At 44.2% G+C, this 18,712-nt stretch overlaps 1 protein-coding gene across 3 annotated transcripts in view; it reads left to right on the top strand.

The window, feature by feature from the left end:
- The first annotated feature begins 7,832 nt into the window (after positions 1 to 7,832).
- FGF14 (fibroblast growth factor 14) overlaps positions 7,833 to 18,712 on the top strand; it is a 391,737-nt gene continuing 380,857 nt past the window's right edge. For 2 of the 3 annotated variants that reach the window (XM_051780668.1, XM_051780671.1), the window contains exon 1: positions 7,833 to 8,457. In XM_051780668.1, the coding sequence (XP_051636628.1) occupies positions 8,250 to 8,457 (208 nt within the window). In that variant the 5' untranslated portion in view covers positions 7,833 to 8,249. The remainder of the gene's footprint in view (positions 8,458 to 18,712) is intronic. The other variant, XM_051780672.1, reaches the window with a different exon arrangement.

The raw sequence follows: 18,712 nt of genomic DNA on the forward strand, positions 1-18,712 counted from the left end.
ACTTATCTGGTTTATTCACAAATTGTTGTTTCCTAGAATCTGACATACACATAATATAGAAAGAAGAAAAAGCTCCTGTCAACTACCTTAGCATTACGATCTTGGATGAAGTCCTTAAATAATTACTTTCAGTAGGAAATACCTAAATATGTGTAATGGTAGGGCTGCAGCTCCTAACATTAGGCACAAATAGTACAGAGAAGAATACTGTTAACAGCTCCTTCCAGCAAGCAGTTTAGTGGATGGTTCCTTTACTTTTTGTCCTAATACTCACGAAAATTCAGGCATAGAAATTTGTAGTCTTTCTGCTGATTATGCCAGGAAGGTTGGCGTTAGAGACTGTGCTGGGAATGGGACAAAAAGAACTCCTTTTTTACCTTGCAGTGAAAAATTTTTATGGAGGATTCACAATTTCTATGATTCTCACTCCTAAATGAGAGAGCTCCATCAGCTCCCCAGTAGAGTTCTGCATTTGTAAATGATGTTGGCTGAAGGTATTAGTTGTCATGACCCAGGAAATGGAAGGGAAGGTTTCTTACCTCTTTCCTCAGTTATGTTTAATCCCATGTTTTCCATTGCATCCGTCTGCCTATGCTTTGCACAACTCTCCCTTCCCTCACATCTGTAGACACAGTGGTGTTGCAACCATATCCCTTTAAGGTTCGCTTTGAGAAATTCAGTCACATGATTCTCCATCAGACTCCTTAAATGTGCTTCTCATTTATACTCATCTTAGGACAACCTACATGTTCCTGTGGTGTGCCAGGAATCAGTAAAAACAACAACCCTCAATCAAATGTAGGACAAGAAATCTACCCCATATCTCTCCTGATCTTGACATGTTTGTGGACATGATCAGGGAGAGAATGCCTGAATCTACTTAGAATTCGAAGACCATGAGATAGGTGGAGAAATATAATGCCTGGCCCATGTACGCTTTGCTATATTGGACTGTTATAGATAACAGCAATGATACGACATAGTTCTATTTATGTTGAAGAGCACCCTTTGTTTCTAGGTCTCTAACTCTGACTGCTGGTTAATTTTGCGGCTAGGCTGGATTCAGTTCTCTGAATAACTAATGGAAGATAAAGATACTCAGATAGGGCAGACTATATTTCCCCTCTTGTCTTTCATAGTCGAGTGTCTAATTTTTCAGTAAGACAGTTTCTATGTCAACCAACGCTACAGGTGAGTTGACTTCTACTATTTCTTACTTACGTATTTGAAGGGTACTCTTTGTCTCGTGACAGTTTTATATCGCTGGCTGAATTCAAAGCACTGCATAATCAAGTCAAGCCTGGAAAATAATTTATTCTAGGGGAAAACACATGCAATTGATTTAGGAATCGGATGGATTTTTTTCCTTTAGAAGACTCTGATTTCCTCCTGTGGATGATGATTATTGTTTTAGAGAACATATGTATTGGCATGAAAACACTGCAGACTAAAACACTTCAGGAAAAAAGTCCCCTGTGTCCAGCAGGTACACATTTGCAAATTCCCTTGCTCTGCTTTGATGGTAAAGAGATTTATTCCATTTTTTGGTGATCCATTCTCATATTCACAGTGCTGCATTGTCCACACAATTCACTGGGATGAGTTTAAATAGCCTGGCAGCCCACCACACCACCTTCAATGCCCACCGCTTTAATTGGCGCAGCTGCTGCCCTGGGGTGCTTTGCTCAACATGCCAAGGCAAATATAAACAGTCTGCAAATGTGTGTTCAAGCTTGTCACTACTGTGCTTCTCTGTCTTTTCAGGAACCAAAACTCTGCTTTCTGTATCAATTACACTCACTTAGATCAACATATACTTTATGCTTCCTTGTTGGATCGTAGAATGAAGTTCAAAGTATCATGCTTTCCTTATGCTTTCAGCAGTCTTTGTTGTTTATCAGTTCTAAGGTTCTTTCAGAGACTTTGTTACTTCTATTGCTCAGGTAACTGAAAAAAACACCACCGTATCTTGTCCTTTCCTAATAGTTTGATTTCTTCATATCTTTCAAATGCAGTAAACTGAGACACAAAAGCTCTGCTGAAGCAGATTTGTTTTCTTCCTCTTAAACACTTAAAGCATTTTGCTGTTCTTCACTGACATAGTTTTCAATTTGGCCACAGAGCTGTAACACAAATGTTTTGCCCTTTAAGAACTATGAAAAGTTCACTAGTCAGGCCTCATAGTAATTACACGTATCTGAAATTAAATCAAGCAACTACAGATACAAACCATTGTATCACCTAAGTCTCTTAGACTAAGCTATTTTAAGTCTTTCCTATGTCCTAAAATGTGCAATATTTGCTTAGTTTCACAGTTAATTGTTTCTTCAGTGCCATTGCCCTTAAGTCCATGAGACATTTCTTGCAGCATATTTGTTTTATCTTAACTGTACCTGCTTCCTCAACTTTTTTATATTTCTCAAATTACTACCCTCTGCCCTCTACTACATTATCTAGCACTTTTATTATTGAAGGAAAAGAAGCTCAATCTGCTTTTGAAAGCAGAGGCTGGACCAAGTTTTTTTAAAACTTAATTCCTTCTCTCTAGTACTCATAACTGTATTTTGTTTGTATGACCACAACAATCTCAGATTTCCTACACTTTATAGTCTCTGCAATGATAGATTTGTGTTTTCACAGAACAAACCACTGAAGTATTAGCCTCGCAATTTAAACAGGGATGCTGCCCAGCCTTCTGCCATAACTGGAGAGCTTTACAGCTGCTTGTATGCCATGGAGTAGCCAGGACTCTGTTCTCCAAAGTCTTGGTCCACTGAGGATGCTCTGTGCTGAAGCCAGCTGGCATTGGTATTGGGCAGCCCCCAGCAGCACAGCCAGGACACGTCTGCAGGCGGAAAAGCTCAATCTGTAAATTTCTCACCTGTCTATAACCCCTGCCAGTGCCTTAAAGGCAGTCACTGCCACCTAGGCAGAGGTAAGTGTAGCCACCACAACCTGGTCAGACATGTCTGCCCCACGTCTGATGAAAGGGAATTTCATTAGGCTTCCTGAAGTCAAATCCTACAGGCAAACCTACATGGGTCACTCCTGCGTCGTATGCTACTCCATTTGCTGGCTCTGTGCTCTGTCAGATCATTTGCATTTAGCCTCTCCCTTGGGAAAAGCAGGGGTGATACACACTGGAGTAGACCAATAAATGTTTATGGCCACCAGACCTTACATTTTCCAGGGAATATGTTCATACAGTTAAGGCATGCAGGACCATATCTGTGTTTCTGTGAACATGACTCATGTTTTTTACAGACTGATGGATGGATTAAATTTTGGCTAATGTGGACAACATCTAATTTGTCTCAGTCTGGCTGCTTTCAAGTTAGGACTTTTATTCTTTCCTGCAAAGGTAGATTTAGTCTAGGAATAGCCTTTATGTTTTACTGGACCTAGCATGCTGAGGTCTTGACCTTTGACTAAAGCTTCTCTTTGGCATTGCTACATTAAAATGAACAATTTTCTCAGCAAAGAAAGCTTTGCACCTCCTTGTAAAGCTTCTCATTTTGCTTCCAGTCCAAAACAGGGTAACGGACCGGGTTTCTGAATGTCAGACCATCTTATGTATCACCAGATCTACATCAAATTCATATCCCACCCACCACCCTGTTACTCTCTTATAAAGTCTTACTATACTCTATGGAGGCAGTAGGATTCCTTCTACAATTGCTTCTGAATGTTAGGACCTTTGGCCTCTACTGAGCAGGCAGCTCTAGGCCCTTTTACTTCCATTTGGTTACCTCTTTCTTTCCCACAAAAGGAATGCTGTCATGAGATACTAGGCTGGTAGGACAGACAATGGAGTACAGCACTCATGCATATGACTTGCCTTAGTAACCTAAAATGATCCCAGGTCCTCAGTGTATGTTCACCTTTACCCACTATACTCAACCAGTCATCACCTGTACAGGGCACTCTTCACCTGATTTGCCCCAGGAACTCTCTGCAGCTCTTTCATTATCTTGGAACAACAGGAAAATCCTGATATTTGTTAACTTCTTTTTATATATATGTAGCTATGGATCTGGCTGATATCTGCTTGTGAGAATATGTTCTATTCCCCATTGTATCCCTTCCTTTTTCAGGTAAGAAATGTCACCTTTCTAGTCCTACAGAAATTGGCACTTGGGCTGGAACTGGTGGATCAGCATGTTCAAATTTGAAAGATCATTTAGTGCTTGAACTCATACTCTTCATTCACTCAGGGCAAGTGCACCTGTGTGCTGAATCAAGGGAGAATGACAATCCATCCTTCTTCCCTTTCCCAGTAGGAGCAAGGTGACATTTCAAAAAGGCTCAGTCCCTTTATCTCCATTGCTCTTGGTACTTGGGAACTTCTTTCTGATGTTCTCTCTGTAGAACAGTCAAAAAAATCTGCAATGGAGTATAATGAAGAGTTCAGCCTCATCTACTCCTCTAGGCACTACCCCCCAGCACAGAAGAGGAAGAGGCATTCATAATTAGTTGTCTCCAAAGACAGCAAGAGTCTGCATGTATAGACATCTAGTGTGTGACACAGCTTGTAGGTAAGATGCCTAAACTGAACTGTCTGTGTCTGTGTAAAGCCATGAGCTGAGTATCTAAGTTCCAGTGCAACCAATAGGGATTTAGAAGCTCTATACACAATTGCTTACACATAGGTAGCAGTTACTGTCCTTTCAAGATACTCTAGGATGCACTGTGTGGTCTCCACCTGCAGCTACCTAAGGGCCTGGGACTCCCATAGATCCAGAATCGTATCTTCCCTGCCTCATGTTGCAAGACATCCCGGGATCATCTCAGACGGCTCTAGATGTCTAAATTTCAGCAGCTAAACCAAGTTCCAGATCTTCATGGACCATAATGGATATAACCATCTAGTTGGCTAGCAGAAATCTAGACTTCTTGTTCTGCAGACTCAGTCTCACTAAAGGGGAGCTCCATCTTTTTATTTTCTAGACTGTATGGAAACTATGCAGGCTCTTTATTTTAGAAGACAGAGAATTTTAAGGTTGATGTGTAAGCAACTAACCTTGTCCAATTTACTTTTGCAATCAATGTATACCCAAACTTGGGTATGAAAGAGGTCTACTCAACTTTTATGTGTATATCCCTCTTCAAGTAAAGTTGTCTTATTCCATGGTCCTAAAACATATAAGAGCCCTTGAAGGAATGTTTCCTTCTCCTTGTCCAGGTCATTGTTTTAATTTGATTGCTTGCATATTGTACACAGTAAAGTATGAGACTTATTTTTGTTCATAAATCTTCCCACTGTGATAAAATGCTTACACCCAGTTCAGTGTCAGTTAATGATAGACCATTTGTAAATCAATTAAGGTATTGAAAATGTTAAGTTATACTTTGGCTAAATAGGTCTAAATATACTTTTTAGACTCTTTAAGGTTTTTATACACGTTTCACCTTAGAAGAAAAGACTTCCTCTGTTTGCTTTTTTGTTGTGTTTCTTTTTTTTTTTTTTTTACATTAGGTCAACTCTTCTTTCAAAAGGCTTTGACTTTGCATAAAGAGGAATTTTGAATAAATGCTCAGGCTTTGCAGGCCTGCTGTGTTTTGGAGACCTCTTGAATGCCATTAAGTTACCAGACAGGCAAGGTGTGTTTTTGCTTTCTCTGTTGAAATATGAAGTTTCTGCCTCTGTTATAATTATAGTAAACCTTAAATCATATTATTGCCTTCAGAACCAGCCCCCTTCAGTTCTGTAGCCACAATTCCTGACAAGTGAATGATGGTGAGATGATAAAGAGAAGTTTTATTTTCATTTAGAAAGTAGGAAGTTCCATGCTAGCCTGAGGGAGGTATATAAACCAATTACTTGGGTGGGAAGCTTGTAAATGACTTTTTGTTTTCTACAGATCAAAAACTGTTTCCAGCTATATATTGTTGGCTCTTGTGGTCAAGAGAGGATAAACACAGATCTCAGATATTTTGGGAATACTCCAGATCAATTTTATGTTTGTAGGGAGTCGTGACATATGAGCTCCCATGAATAGCACTAGGGCTGTTGTGAACTCCCAGCCAGCTGGCTGCAAGGTGGCTGAGCCAGCTTGTCTTCCCAGCAGCCTGTGGAACGTCTGCAGACCAGGAAGGACAGTCCGTTAACTCAGCAGGTAGCCCAGCCAAGGGGATGGAACAAGAGACCAACCACTTCTTAACATTAAGAAGTATCACCTCTGCAACCTTTGCCTCACTCTTTCTAACTTTTCTTACACTTTATCTATCAAGTTTGACTTCTTTTTATTTTTAAAAACTTGGGTGCTCAGAGGTAGGAACTCTCCAAAGTTCTGCAAATTCCACGGGCCATTTCTCACAATACAGCACTTCATTCCTGTATGTCATTCTTCATCTCCATAAAACAGGGTGATGATGTTTAAATAGCATGTAGACAAGGATCTGGTAACCAAGCAGCTCATCTATGTGTGTAAATCCAGAATCTCGATGGAATTAAAACTATTGGAAAAGTTCTATTTCCCAGTGCTTTTTTGGTGTGCTGGCAAAACATTTACTGTAAGAGTTTCTCAAAAATTGATAAGCAAACAGAGATCCTGGCAAAGCAGAAAAAGCACACACACAAACCTCTGTTTTTTTTTTCGTATTTTAGTTTTACACTTCTTTGAGCAATGGCAGCTTCCATGGCTTCAGGAGAAAACACCAACACCTGATCATGTCTAAAAGAATGTGAATATTAATAGAAATGCCACAGATGAAACCAGTCTCCTGGTACTTCCAGTTTGTATTCTGATACTGGAAAAAAGCTAATGGTCAAAGAGAGAACCTTTGTGCAAAGGAGTAAAGATGATCATGAAGGTGAATATAGATTACTCTGTCCTATCTTCCACCATGTTCCAGTATGCAAACGGTCCACAGAGAATCTAAAGGGGAGGAGGAGAACATGGGCATCAGCTTCCAGCTTTTCCAGTGCTACGACTGCCATGTGTGAGGGCAGACGATCTGGGCATTCCTCAGGCAGAGGACTGGTGAAAGGGCAATGCTCCCTGGGTGGGCCTATGGAGAGCAATGACTGGCACTGTTCAGGAGCTGGTCCGTCTGCCCGTGGACCTGTCAACTCGACTGTGCAGCAGGTGCTTTGTGGGGCTATGTTAGCACTGCCTCTCTGGGTATTTGTGGTACTTGGGAACCCCAGCCCCGGCCCAAGGCTCCACTGTTCATGGCATTATCCCATCATGACACAGACGGTGCTTGCCTCTGCTGGGGCAAATCCCAGACCTCACCAGAACACTCCTTAGGTCTGATGCCAGCAGGGACAGCATTCAGAAACACTCTCCTCAGGCTGATTTATTCAGCTCACGACTGCGTTGGTCATCCGTGCCCGCTGAGACCACGGCATGGCCAAGACGAGCAAGAGCCAGACTTGGGGAAGGGACAGGTGTCCGGGTCCAGGGCACTTCGGGGACGGGCTGCTCGTCCCGCGGCCGGCCCCAGGGCAGCGCTGCCGTGCTGCCCGCGGGCGGTGCCGGGCCGGGCCGGGCCGGGCCGGACCGCACGTGGGTCCGTGACGGCGATCGGGGCCGGCGGGGATCGGCGGCTCCTCCTCCCCCGGCGCCCGCCGGCGACTGGGCGCCGAGGCTGCGGCGGGCGGCGCGGGGCGGGGGTGCTGCCTCCTGCGCGGCGGTGCGGGGCGGTGCGGGGCGGTGCGGGGCGGTGCGGGGCGGTGCGGGGCGCAGCGGCAGCGGGGCCGGCAGGCGAGCGGCCCGCGCGGGCGAGGGCGGGCGGCGTCGCGGGGCGGCGGCGGGGGCTGCGGGGCATCGGCAGGGGCTGCGGGCGGGGTCCGCGCCCGCGGCCGGCAGCGCTCTCTGCGCCTCAGCTGGGCTTCGCCGGGTGCTGGCGGTGCGCTCTCCCGCCGCGGGGCTGCACAATGGCAGTCGTTCAGTAGGATGGATCCTGCCGTGGCTTTTGTTCTGCAGATCCACCCATCCTCCTAGCAGTCAAATACCAGGCTATGGTTTTCTCTCTGGGGATCTTTCTTCCGCGTTTTGCCGGTGTCTCCGATGAGGTTTTGGCCTCGGCTGGGATTTCACTATCTTACTTTTCGTTTGGCTTCATGCTGAAAAAAGGGATTTCTTATATTTGCTCTCCACGCTTTTGGTTATAATCCAGTGTTGGTCTAGGGGGAATAACCATTCAGCCTGGCTGAAAAAAAAGCATCCATTGAAAAGTCTCAAAGAAATATACCACGTGAGGAAAAAAAACTGGGAGAAGAACGGAATATAATCGCTTTTTCTATGATAAAACTGGTGCCCCTCTTCAGGAGAACTGGTCTCAATTTATTATTATGCAACCACAAGGATCTCTTCTTTCTCAGGGTGTATAAGCTGCTGGATTGCTTTTCGCCCAAATCAATGTGGTTTCTTTGGAACATTTTCAGCAAAGGATCGCATATGCTGCAGTGTCTTTGTGGCAAGAGTCTTAAGAAAAACAAGAACCCAACTGGTAAGCAATCCATTGCAATGCGCTGTTTTTATTCTATGCTAACCTGTCTGTTGCTCCCCGAGGTAGATCTGCAATCCTGATGAGGGGAGAAGGGGGGATATATAGAGGCCAGCACGGACATGCATGTGCGTACGTGTATGAATAAGCAAGGAGCGGTTTGGATTAGCTTCAGCCACTGTCACCACCGAAAAGGGGAAAAAAAAATAATCAAAGGCGACCCTAGCCCAGCCGGCATCTCCTAGTTCCTATGTGCTATTTCCAAGGTGGAAACTTTTATATCACTACCCTTATTGAGGGGAAGCCGTTATAGCCCCCCACTCCCGACCAAGATGCAAGCCCCCCAGTCAGTTTTGGAAAGAGGAGACTGGCTCTCCTGTGCTGGTGTTAGCCGGCCCTGCCTGCGGTGGGCGAGTGTGACGGGGCTTGGGTCCTGCACAGCACTTTCTGAATAGCTTGCAGTATGTCACCCCACACGCACACACACCCACCCACCGCCTCGCTCTGCTTTCTAAAGTCAAGCCTGACACCTCCCGCCCCCGGCCTGGGGGCTCTACCTTATTACTCGCCCTCCAGCACTCTAGGCCGGGAGGTTGGAGGGGGGTGAGGGATGGAGGTGGACACTTTCTTAGGGCTTGTGCCCAGGTGGCAACTCAGCCAGCTATGCTGAGCGGCCGCAGCAACACCGGCGGGTTGGCTACGCCGCTCCTCCGCGTATCCCTGCCGGGATGACCCCTCTGTGCACACGCTGGTGTCTCTGCATCCGTCTCCATGTCTGCCTGGCAGTTGGGATCATGCGCTTCAGTTCAGCCCGGTTCCGAGGGGGAAACTTGCAGTACATTACATAAGAAATGCAAATGCAGGTGCTCTGGGCCACCTGGTCTCCGGGGGTCACGCTGCTGCTGTTGCATCCCTCTTGCTCGGGGCGTCCGTGCGGCCAAGCCTGAGGCTTGGCGAGCAAGGTGGGCGAGGAGGAATGCTTGGCAGGCGGGGGAGCCAAGCTTTTCAGAGGAGATACCGGCCTCCGGTCCCCCCCACCGCCGAGCTCGCTCCCCGCGGCCGGCAGGTTGTCTTCAAGCACTTGAGTGCTTGGGGAGATGAGAGCCGCCGGAGTCCAGGCTGTGAGGGGAGGGATGCCGTGAGGGGAGGGATACCGTGTGTGCGCGCTGGTGTGTGTGTGTGTGCCGGCTGCCCTGCAGTGGCAGCTCCCGAGCAGAAGGCTCCTGACGCTGGCACTGCAGTGTAGTAGATCATAGGCTCTCGTTGCCTCTCTGACACCCCAACATCAACAAGCAGCAGCACTGGCAGCCCGCACCCCTTTCCTCTCCGGCAGCCGGGTACCGGCTCCTGCTCTGCACAGTCCAGGTCCGGTGCAGAGCCGAGGTGGGCACATCGGCGGATTTACCCCTCCCCGCCCCCGCCTTCCGTTTACCAGCTCGTCTCACCCCTTTCCCCCCGCTGCTGCCGCAGCAGAGAAAAGCAGCCACTTCTTAGCATACCAGAGGCCGAAATGCCCCGCCGGAGGCTGCGCTCAGCCTCCCGCAAAGTGCCCTTTACTTCACTCGCCCCTTGGAGCTGCGGCCAGCCGGGGGCCACTTCCCTGCCGTGTGCCCCCCGGGGAGGAATGGAGCAGACAGGGGCAGGGCAGCCGGACACTTTCTCGCAGCCCCTGGGGACGCCCCTCTCCCCCTGCCAGGGCCACGCACGCAGGGCCGTGACCGCGGGGGGAGAGCAGAGCCACGGCGTGGCCCTGCCTGCCCTGCCCGCTGCTGCCGCCCCACAGCGCCGTGGTGCTCTGGGCAAGAGGCGATGTTCTGGAGGAAGGGATTCTGGAAGTGGGGGGCTGGTGGTTTCTAGACTTCTCAGTTTGCATACCGGTGGGGGAGGTGTATACCCCCCTCACCCTCCAGCCCTCCCCCAAGGACCCGTGTCCTTCCTCTGCAGAGGGGACGCTGTCAAAGCATCGGCCCCTGAAGCCAAGTCATGTATCCCGGAGTGCCAGGGGCCACAGCACAGCTTTCCACCTCCCCGGGGACTTTGCCGCACTTACCTACTCCCTCTGCACGGGACGAGCGGATTTGGGTGGCTGGAGTGGCACCGCCACCCTGCCTGCGGAGGGCTGACCTGGTCTGAAGAGGGCTGATCCCCTCTCCTGAAGGAAGTGGGGGGAGCACGTCTAAGCAAGAGAGGTGAACGGGGCGAGGGGGATGGGGACGCTGACTGGGGGTCTGGCAGGTACGAACCCCACCGGCCAGGTCCCTGGTCCCGCTCCCCGCCCGCACAGTTTGCGCTGCTCCGCTCCAGTCCGACGCGATCCCGGCGGAGCAGCCGGGACGCCGAGCCCAGTCGAGCCGTTCCCGGGAGCGCCGAACTGCGGCTATCTGTCTGAGGAGGCTAATAATCCGCTTGGCCGGATTAGCTGGTAGCTCGGTCACAGGCTCTGTTGCTCTGACGGCAGATCATCTCCACCCAGGCTGGGGCAGCCTGCGGGAGCGCAGAGAGCCAGTGCCGTGATGCCCGACCTCCCCGGTGCCCCCGCGCTCCGGGCCGTGGGCCTCCCCCTCTGCGGGCAGCTCGGCCCGCGGGAGCCGGAGATCCCCATCCCCCCTGCGACGTGGGGCTTCGCTACCCACCCCCGGCCCCCTTTGCCCGCCAAACTTTTCAGGAACCGCTGGGTTTTTTAGTCTCAAAAGGCATCACATGAACGAGCAGCTGCCGCTGATCCAACCGTGCGGAAAATCCAGCAGGTTAGGCAGCTAACGCTGGCTGTAATTGCAGTTTATTCAGCTATTTTAGGCCTGCTGCACTTTTTTTATCCCTTTCAAGAGCTGGTCTATTTCCAGAAATGGGACTGGGTGGCTCCTTTCCAAATGTTCTCGGCTTTGCTTTTCCTCCCCACCGCTGGCTGCACGTGTGATGACCCCCTCCCGGGCTCCCCTGCCGTCTCCAGGGGCCTCAGGTGGCCCTGCCGGGATTACCGGCACCTATCGGAGCTCTAGAGGGGGGAGGGAGGGAAGGGGGAGTGGGGCAGGGAGGGATGTGGTGTCCGACGGGCTGTGTGCAAGTCTCTGGTAGAGTTGCATCAGGAGGCTTTGTTTTATTCATCACAGAAATGTATCTGGCTGAAACCCCTTGGTTTCAAATTTCATATCCTGGATAGAGGAGCTGGTTTTGATTACTACAATTATTTACCTCTTTACATTTCTTTATAAGGACAAAAACTTTGCAAATCAATAGGTGTGGCTGTGTTTTCAGCTCCTGAATTTTTTTGAGTGTTCCTGATGGTACCAAAAGTAATGAAGCCCCACGTATCCGCAGTGTCCTGCCCAGCACGAAAATGTTTGCTTTTGTAATTATTTCTATCTAACTCTTCCCTTCCTGTTTGTTGTACACACAGAGAGGACTTCTCAAAGTGTGGAAAAAAGAGATTGTTTTTTCTCACAAAGAGTTAAAAGTTGCTCCAGACCATATGCCCTGAGCCACGGCTTGCAATAATATGCCATCCTGGTGGCTTCCCCACCACCACCTCCAGGCTCTAAACTGAGTTTGTTTAGTTTGGGAATGGTTACGTCATGGGGAGGATTTAGGGCCTGAGAAGAAATGAGGAAAGAGGTTATCTCTGGCTGCCTTTTGAAGCAAATCTAGCAAGTGAATAGATTTTTGTTTTCCCCAGATGACAGCTGTTTGGGTGCCTATGGGAGATGTTTTAGTTGGCTGGAGTACTAGATGCCCCCATTGCAGGAATTGCTATCACATTTCACTCCTGGTGGCAACCCAACAGACAGGATGGATCGTGTTTCCTCTCCATTTCTACCTCCAAGGAGAAGCATCTCTCCAATGCAGTCACGGTTGTTGACAGGAGAGTAGATGGAAAATGGCATTACTATAAATATGTCGCTGATAGAGGAATTTAGTTTAGGAAATAAGTATCAATCCCATATCAATCTCAAATACAAAACCTATTTAAAAAGAAATACAGGCTGTGGATGAACTGGAATGCCTGCATAGTCCCTTGTTAATTTCCTTCTCCATAAAATAACTAGATTGTTATTGCATGATTGCCAGCAATTTTAAAAAGTTTCTAAGCACAGCCGTGCAAGGATCTGTTTGAAATGGAAGCTTGGGTCCTGTCCATAAAACATACAGTATGTGTCTTTGTCTGATTTCTAAAATAATTTGGCTTCCCCACTTTTCTTACTCATAGAAAACAAACTTCCCACCAAAAGACAAAGGGTATTTTGCCTCAGTAAGACCTGTGGGACTGGGTCCTTGAAGTTTCTCTCATGTAGGTCTGAAAAGCAGCTCTGACTGCTTGAATACCATAATTCGTAATGGTAATTGAGCCGTGATCTGTTTCTCTTGCTCAAATGTAAAATTACCTATTTGCATATATTTCACCTTCTGAAGTTTTGTCCTCTATGGAATACATTTCCTGAATTTATACAAATTTAATTATTCTTGATCAAATTAAATTGCATATTCTACTTATTAAGGGGTGAAATTTATGCCTGCTCATGTATCTCCCTACTGTGATAAAATGTTTGCACCTAGTTCAATGTCTACTAATGACAGACCTTTTATAAATGAATTCAAATACAAAAAAAGATGACTTAGGCTTAAGGAAAATACAAAAAATGTATTTACAGATACCATTGGTTTAAATATTTATGTGTATGTAGTTTTCATTTGAGTTTGATGTTTATCCTGCATAACCTTCTTGGATTATGTTAAGTATATAAATTTTAAGCTAAAATGTCTATTGACCTCAAATCTAGATAAGGAGTGATTTAGATATTCAGAATCTGTCTCTTTGTAAAGGCTTTCTGTTCAGTAAATGCTTGTAAAAATATAACCTGGAGAATAGAGAGTTGCTTGAAACTGGAAACCAGTTTTTCAAGAGAACTTCATAAATCTGAAGAAAGGAATCAGGGCATTACACTGACTCTGAGGTGGCATTTTGTAGATGGTGTAGGTTCACTACTGAAGTTTTCATAGAAAAATTAATATGTAGGATGAAACACTGCGAGTCTGGAATCCAGCTGGATAAATGAAGTGGTTGTGTGCAAATTAATCTCTGCTGAATATTTACAGATGTTTACCAAATGTGCCTGTGAGCAGTGAGTCCTGCTGGAGCATGTTTCATTCAGTCAATGATGATCTTGTTACTTTGGGAGCAGTGATTTGTTTCTTTACCTAATTCTCTTCTAGATGGCTTTTGTGATTTTGAACACACTGTTGCTTTCCTATGCCTTGCTTTCCTGCTTGTTAGAAATCACAGGCAATGTCTGAACATTGCACAAGTGTGCTGTTGGACCTTTTGTTTGTTTTTCACATTTCAGCAAATGATAGCTTTTCAAAGATAAATTACTAGTTTACTGAACAACTTACTGAGTAGAAAAACATTGAATGATCTTAAAGTTTTACAATCTTTGTTGTGAAAAAAAATTGCTGAGACATAGCATGAGGCTTGATGTACAATTAATGTACCCGAGAGCTATTTGCCACTGTACAGAAAGAGTATATGTGTGTGTACAGTAGAAAAACAGTGTACCTGGAAATAAAATTTGCAGGACCATGGCCAAGTTTCATTCAGAAAGAGCCTGCTTCTTCCACAGAATGTGCTTCTACTGTCATAACAAATGAAGCAACTGGGAAGAAAGTATTTTTGTTGGAGATCATATAATAAACTGCTGAAAAGAGTATATTCATCTTTAGACAAACTATTAAAAAAAAGTTATTGTATTCTTGAAGTGGATCTTTAGAGCCAACCAGAAGTACTGAAAATAATAATTGCAAAGGGAACTAATGGTGTTTGGTACCATGATGGACTGAACGCCCAGCAAGAAAAATGTAAGTAATGTATTCTTATTAATATACTCTGCAGTAAAGGTAAATAGAGTGTGAATAGCTAACAAATTTGTTTTTCAAAACAGGAGCACGCTGACTCTGAAGAAGAACTTTTTGAGGGCAAAACCTCAACAATAATCAAGTGAAAGGCTTTTAATGTGTAGATGGAATGCAGGTTTGGTGTATCTGTAGCATATGCTATTAGAAACACTCACATTAATAGTAACAAGGAAAATAAATAGTTGCTGATGAAATAGCATTGAGAATTCAGAATAACAATATCTGTAGTAATATTCAATGCACTATTCAGATGAATAACACCTTTGGCAGTAAAATTTAATGCACTAGTTTAGGTAACATACCGTGGTGAACATAGTATTTTAATAGTTTTTGAGTTAATATTGAGTGGTTGTGTGGGTCAGATGACAAAAGATGTCATGCAGTTGCTAGTAGAAATTGATAGTCTAATTTTAATGTCTGTATTTTGTGTTTTCACTCTGACACCTGCTTATTTTACTTTTAACTGGAAACAGCATGAGGAATTGCACTGAACAAGTTTTAACATTTGCATTCAGAAGGCAATATCTTGGAAATTACGTGGCTTAATCTTTTTGTGGCACTGAAATGTACCTGGTCCCATCAGACAGTATAATCAAACCAAGGTTAAACATTTTAATTCAATTGGAATTGTTTTGACTTTTGTTCACAGACAATGACACAAATAAACTGTAATCCTCTATGAAAAAATTATTCTAAGGAGGTTCTCAAAAAGCCTGTATTTTACTGAACTGGTAGAGGAATAGACTTTGCTGTTCACTGAAAATTCATCAAGTCATCCATGTTTTTTGTGTGTATGGTTTTGTCATCTGGAAAGATAAGAACACAGTGAGGATACAGAATGTACAGGACTTGTGCCTTAGCTCTTGAACATGTCCTGTCCCCATCTCTGGGCATTAGATGGTGTAAGCAAAAATACAAGACATGGGGCAAATCTAGGTTTGATACTTCCCCTAATCCATCCTCTCAGTCTTCAGCTGTCACTTGTCTGTCTGAGGTCAGAGCTTGTATTCAGGCCACTGCATGTAGCAGCCTCTGAAAGAGCTACACAAATTTACTTATCAAACTCCATTTCTATTTTTGGGCATAGGAAAACTTTGCATGGCAGTGAGCTGCATGTAACCATGTGCCATGTGGAAAGGATGTGGAGGGGTTTGCACTTTCTATGGGTACTTGGTTATTCTGTTGAAAAACAGAGGCTAACCCTGCTATTTCTGCCCTGTGTTTGTAATTACCAATTACAGTGCTTTTCAGGTGAAAAGCACTTCTTTCGTGGTGTCTTCTCCTTCCTTGAGCTGTCCTGAAGTACTGTGTATTTCTATCATCTCAGTTACCATGCAGAGTAACTTGCTTTGCTGAGGATATAAGGTATCTTTGGCTTTGGAGGACACAAATGAGGCAGCAGCTGCCACATCCCTTTGAACACTCTGCTTTCATCCAGCTAAAAGGAGTTAATTTCTATGGATTTTCTAGGCCTATGGGATGAGGAAATATCTCCTGAAAAGGGCATGTTTTCACAAAGTCCTTTCCCTTGAGGGACGAAGAAGGATATGACTCCCTCGAAGAAGCTTTTAAAGAATTAAGCTCCAGTGTAACTGAAAACTAGAATTTTTTACCATTGTTGAATGGTTTGAACAGGAGAGAGCTTGCATATAAAAGCAAAGACTTCTGTTTACACATGAATCTCTTGGTTCTCACCAATGCTAGCAAAGGAAATACACAGGAATTTCATTGCCCTTTAATGAGGTTTGAGCCGAAAACGTTAATTTAAAGAAGGCAAGTTTGCCAGACTTGTTACTCTTTCAGTAAATGTATTTCTAAGCATGTCCTCCTACATTCAAACAATGTCCAGATTATACAGTTTGCAGTTCATGCTTCTCATTAGAGAAGTGCATTATGGAGCATTACCATTGCTCAGTAGTTTCTACACGTATCACTCATTGCTGTATAGGCACATTTATTGACACTGAATGAGATGAAGAGGAACTACTAGTGCAAAACATAGTGGAAAATATAGAAAAAGATGTAGAAAAATTAAAGAAGAGCGAAATGCTTAAAAAAATATGTTAAATCATCAGTATAGTAGTATCTTATAGAGTATCCTATCAGGAATATCTTAATAAGGGTTAAATTAATAGTAGTCCCTATTAATTCATAGTACTCATGACATAAAAAGCCACTTTACTGTTCTGCTTTTCTTCCAACTGGAAATTTCAAGTCAAACCCAGAATGCTAATAGTTCCTGAGAAACTGAACCTAGATGTGATTTAGGCAGATTATCCCACCAGGAGATCAACCCAAGATCTCAGATGTGAACTAAATTCACGATGTCTAAAACCAAGACAATTTTGTGGCTTGGGTTCTTCCACCTTTCACTAAAATCCATGTTTTAAAGTAGAATTAACAGATAGATTAAAGTTTGTAAAGCTTGGCACCCCTAAGAGATTTCTTCCTATCCCCTTGCTCTTATAAATCTATGCTCCCATGTGAAGGACACTTTCTGCCTCAAAAAATGTGGTTACACAGAGTTTCAGTACCAACATTTTCTAGTCTTCTGGCCTTATTCAGATGTTTATTATCTCTACAAATATGACCTTGATCTATTCCAAACACTGTTGTCTCCATTATTGCCTCTCACATCTCTTTCAGTTCTTTCACCTTCTCATTGTGCAAGTATCTCACTTTAGATAGGATCTTTGAGGAAAATTGGCTCTTAATTGTATTTCTTTCAGGTATTTTTAAGTTCTCTGTACAACTTCAAATAATTAGTTAGTGGCCATGAGCAGAATGACTGCACAGGTTTATTTTATTATTGAATGTAATAGGAGGTCTTATTTTGTTTTCAAACTGGACTTTAAACTCTAATAATGTTTGTGGAGTTGTGAAAGTGTGAGAGAAAGTAAGTTAAGCTGTTATAGTTTCCTATGTAATACATATATGTGTAAAATAAATCAGTTTATTCATGAGAGGAGGAATTTTCATCAAAGTAGTGGGAATGGAGTCATGATTTTCTGTTCTAATGTCTTTTCCTCATTTCAGTTCATCTTTGCGGTTTATAAGAAATGATGTATCTGAAGCATTACTGACATGAAGTGGAGATGAGCTCAGTGATTTATGTGCCACAGAAGATATTTTCTCCTCATTGAAAGTTTTCAGTGAAAGCATGTCTGAGAAGACATTGGCTTTTTTATCACTTCGACATTATGCATGTTGATTTTGACCATTGCTATGCACCACTGATGAAAACACAGTCTGGGGGGTTTCTCAAAAAGCTAACTCAATACGGTGGTCTCGCTAAAAAAAAAAAAAAAAAAGAAGAAAGAAAAAAGAAATGTCCTTAAGCACAATGAGAAAAAAAATAATTGAACCTAAGATTATGAAGGTGAATTTCACAGTATTTTTTCTGTAGAGGTATTTTGTTAGGGCTACTAAGATTCTCTTAGATACCGGATGAGAATGATTTTATTCCAGTTGTGCCAGCTGTTATGTGAGTAAAAGTGGAGGTAGCAGTTTAGGACCTTATAACCAAAGCAAAAGTAAGCTGTATGTTGTGCAGGCTAGGTTAAAATCTTTTAACAAAATATCAGGAGAAACAGCAAAATGAGGGTTTGTTACATTTGCTGAAGCCCATTTGCCTTGGTCTTCCATGGCTGTCTGGAGAAACTGTGGTCTAGGTAGGCTGCCAAAAAGAACACTTGTGAATAGACTTAAGATAGAAGATGAGAAAGTAAATGCTAAGCCCTTGTAGTTACATATGCAGGTTAAGACATTGGGGGTGGAACTTGCTGAAGTTCGAACAAAAGTCAGAATGCGACGTTAGTACATTAGGTGAGATTTTTTTCAGAGGCTATGTGGATGATACATGAATAGTGTGGGATGCTTTCTCTCCCACTTATTCTCAGAGGGAGATGAAAAACCAGAATGATAAAAGAAATTATAAAGTAAATAATAAAGGCTTTAAAGGAATCTGTAGTCATTTAGACAGGTTAGTGATAGAGAGGCCTACAGGCAGGCAGAATTTAGAAATTGTTTAAACTACTTATCAATCGAAGAGCAAATAGATCTGAAATTTAAGGACATTTTCATGGAAAACATCTATTTCTAGAAGTGCTTCTTTCCCAAGGACATATCAGACAGTCATGTTTGAGAGTCTAGCTTCTCTCAATTTATTCCATTTATAGCTATCTTGCTAAAGGTGAGATATCCTTGTAAACGTTGCTTTGCTATTATAAATGAAGGTGCTCCCACACTCTCATGAATCTACCAGCTGTCACTGCACATCTCTGAAGAAGTGGCCTCCAGGGTGACCTTAGGCTGAGTGTCTAGTGCCTCCTGCCTGCGCGCTGTCGCACCA

The sequence above is a fragment of the Manacus candei genome, unplaced genomic scaffold (assembly GCF_025592945.1).
Source record: "Manacus candei isolate 608988 ecotype Guabito, Panama unplaced genomic scaffold, ASM2559294v1 h1tg000014l, whole genome shotgun sequence".
Lineage (NCBI taxonomy): Eukaryota > Metazoa > Chordata > Aves > Passeriformes > Pipridae > Manacus > Manacus candei.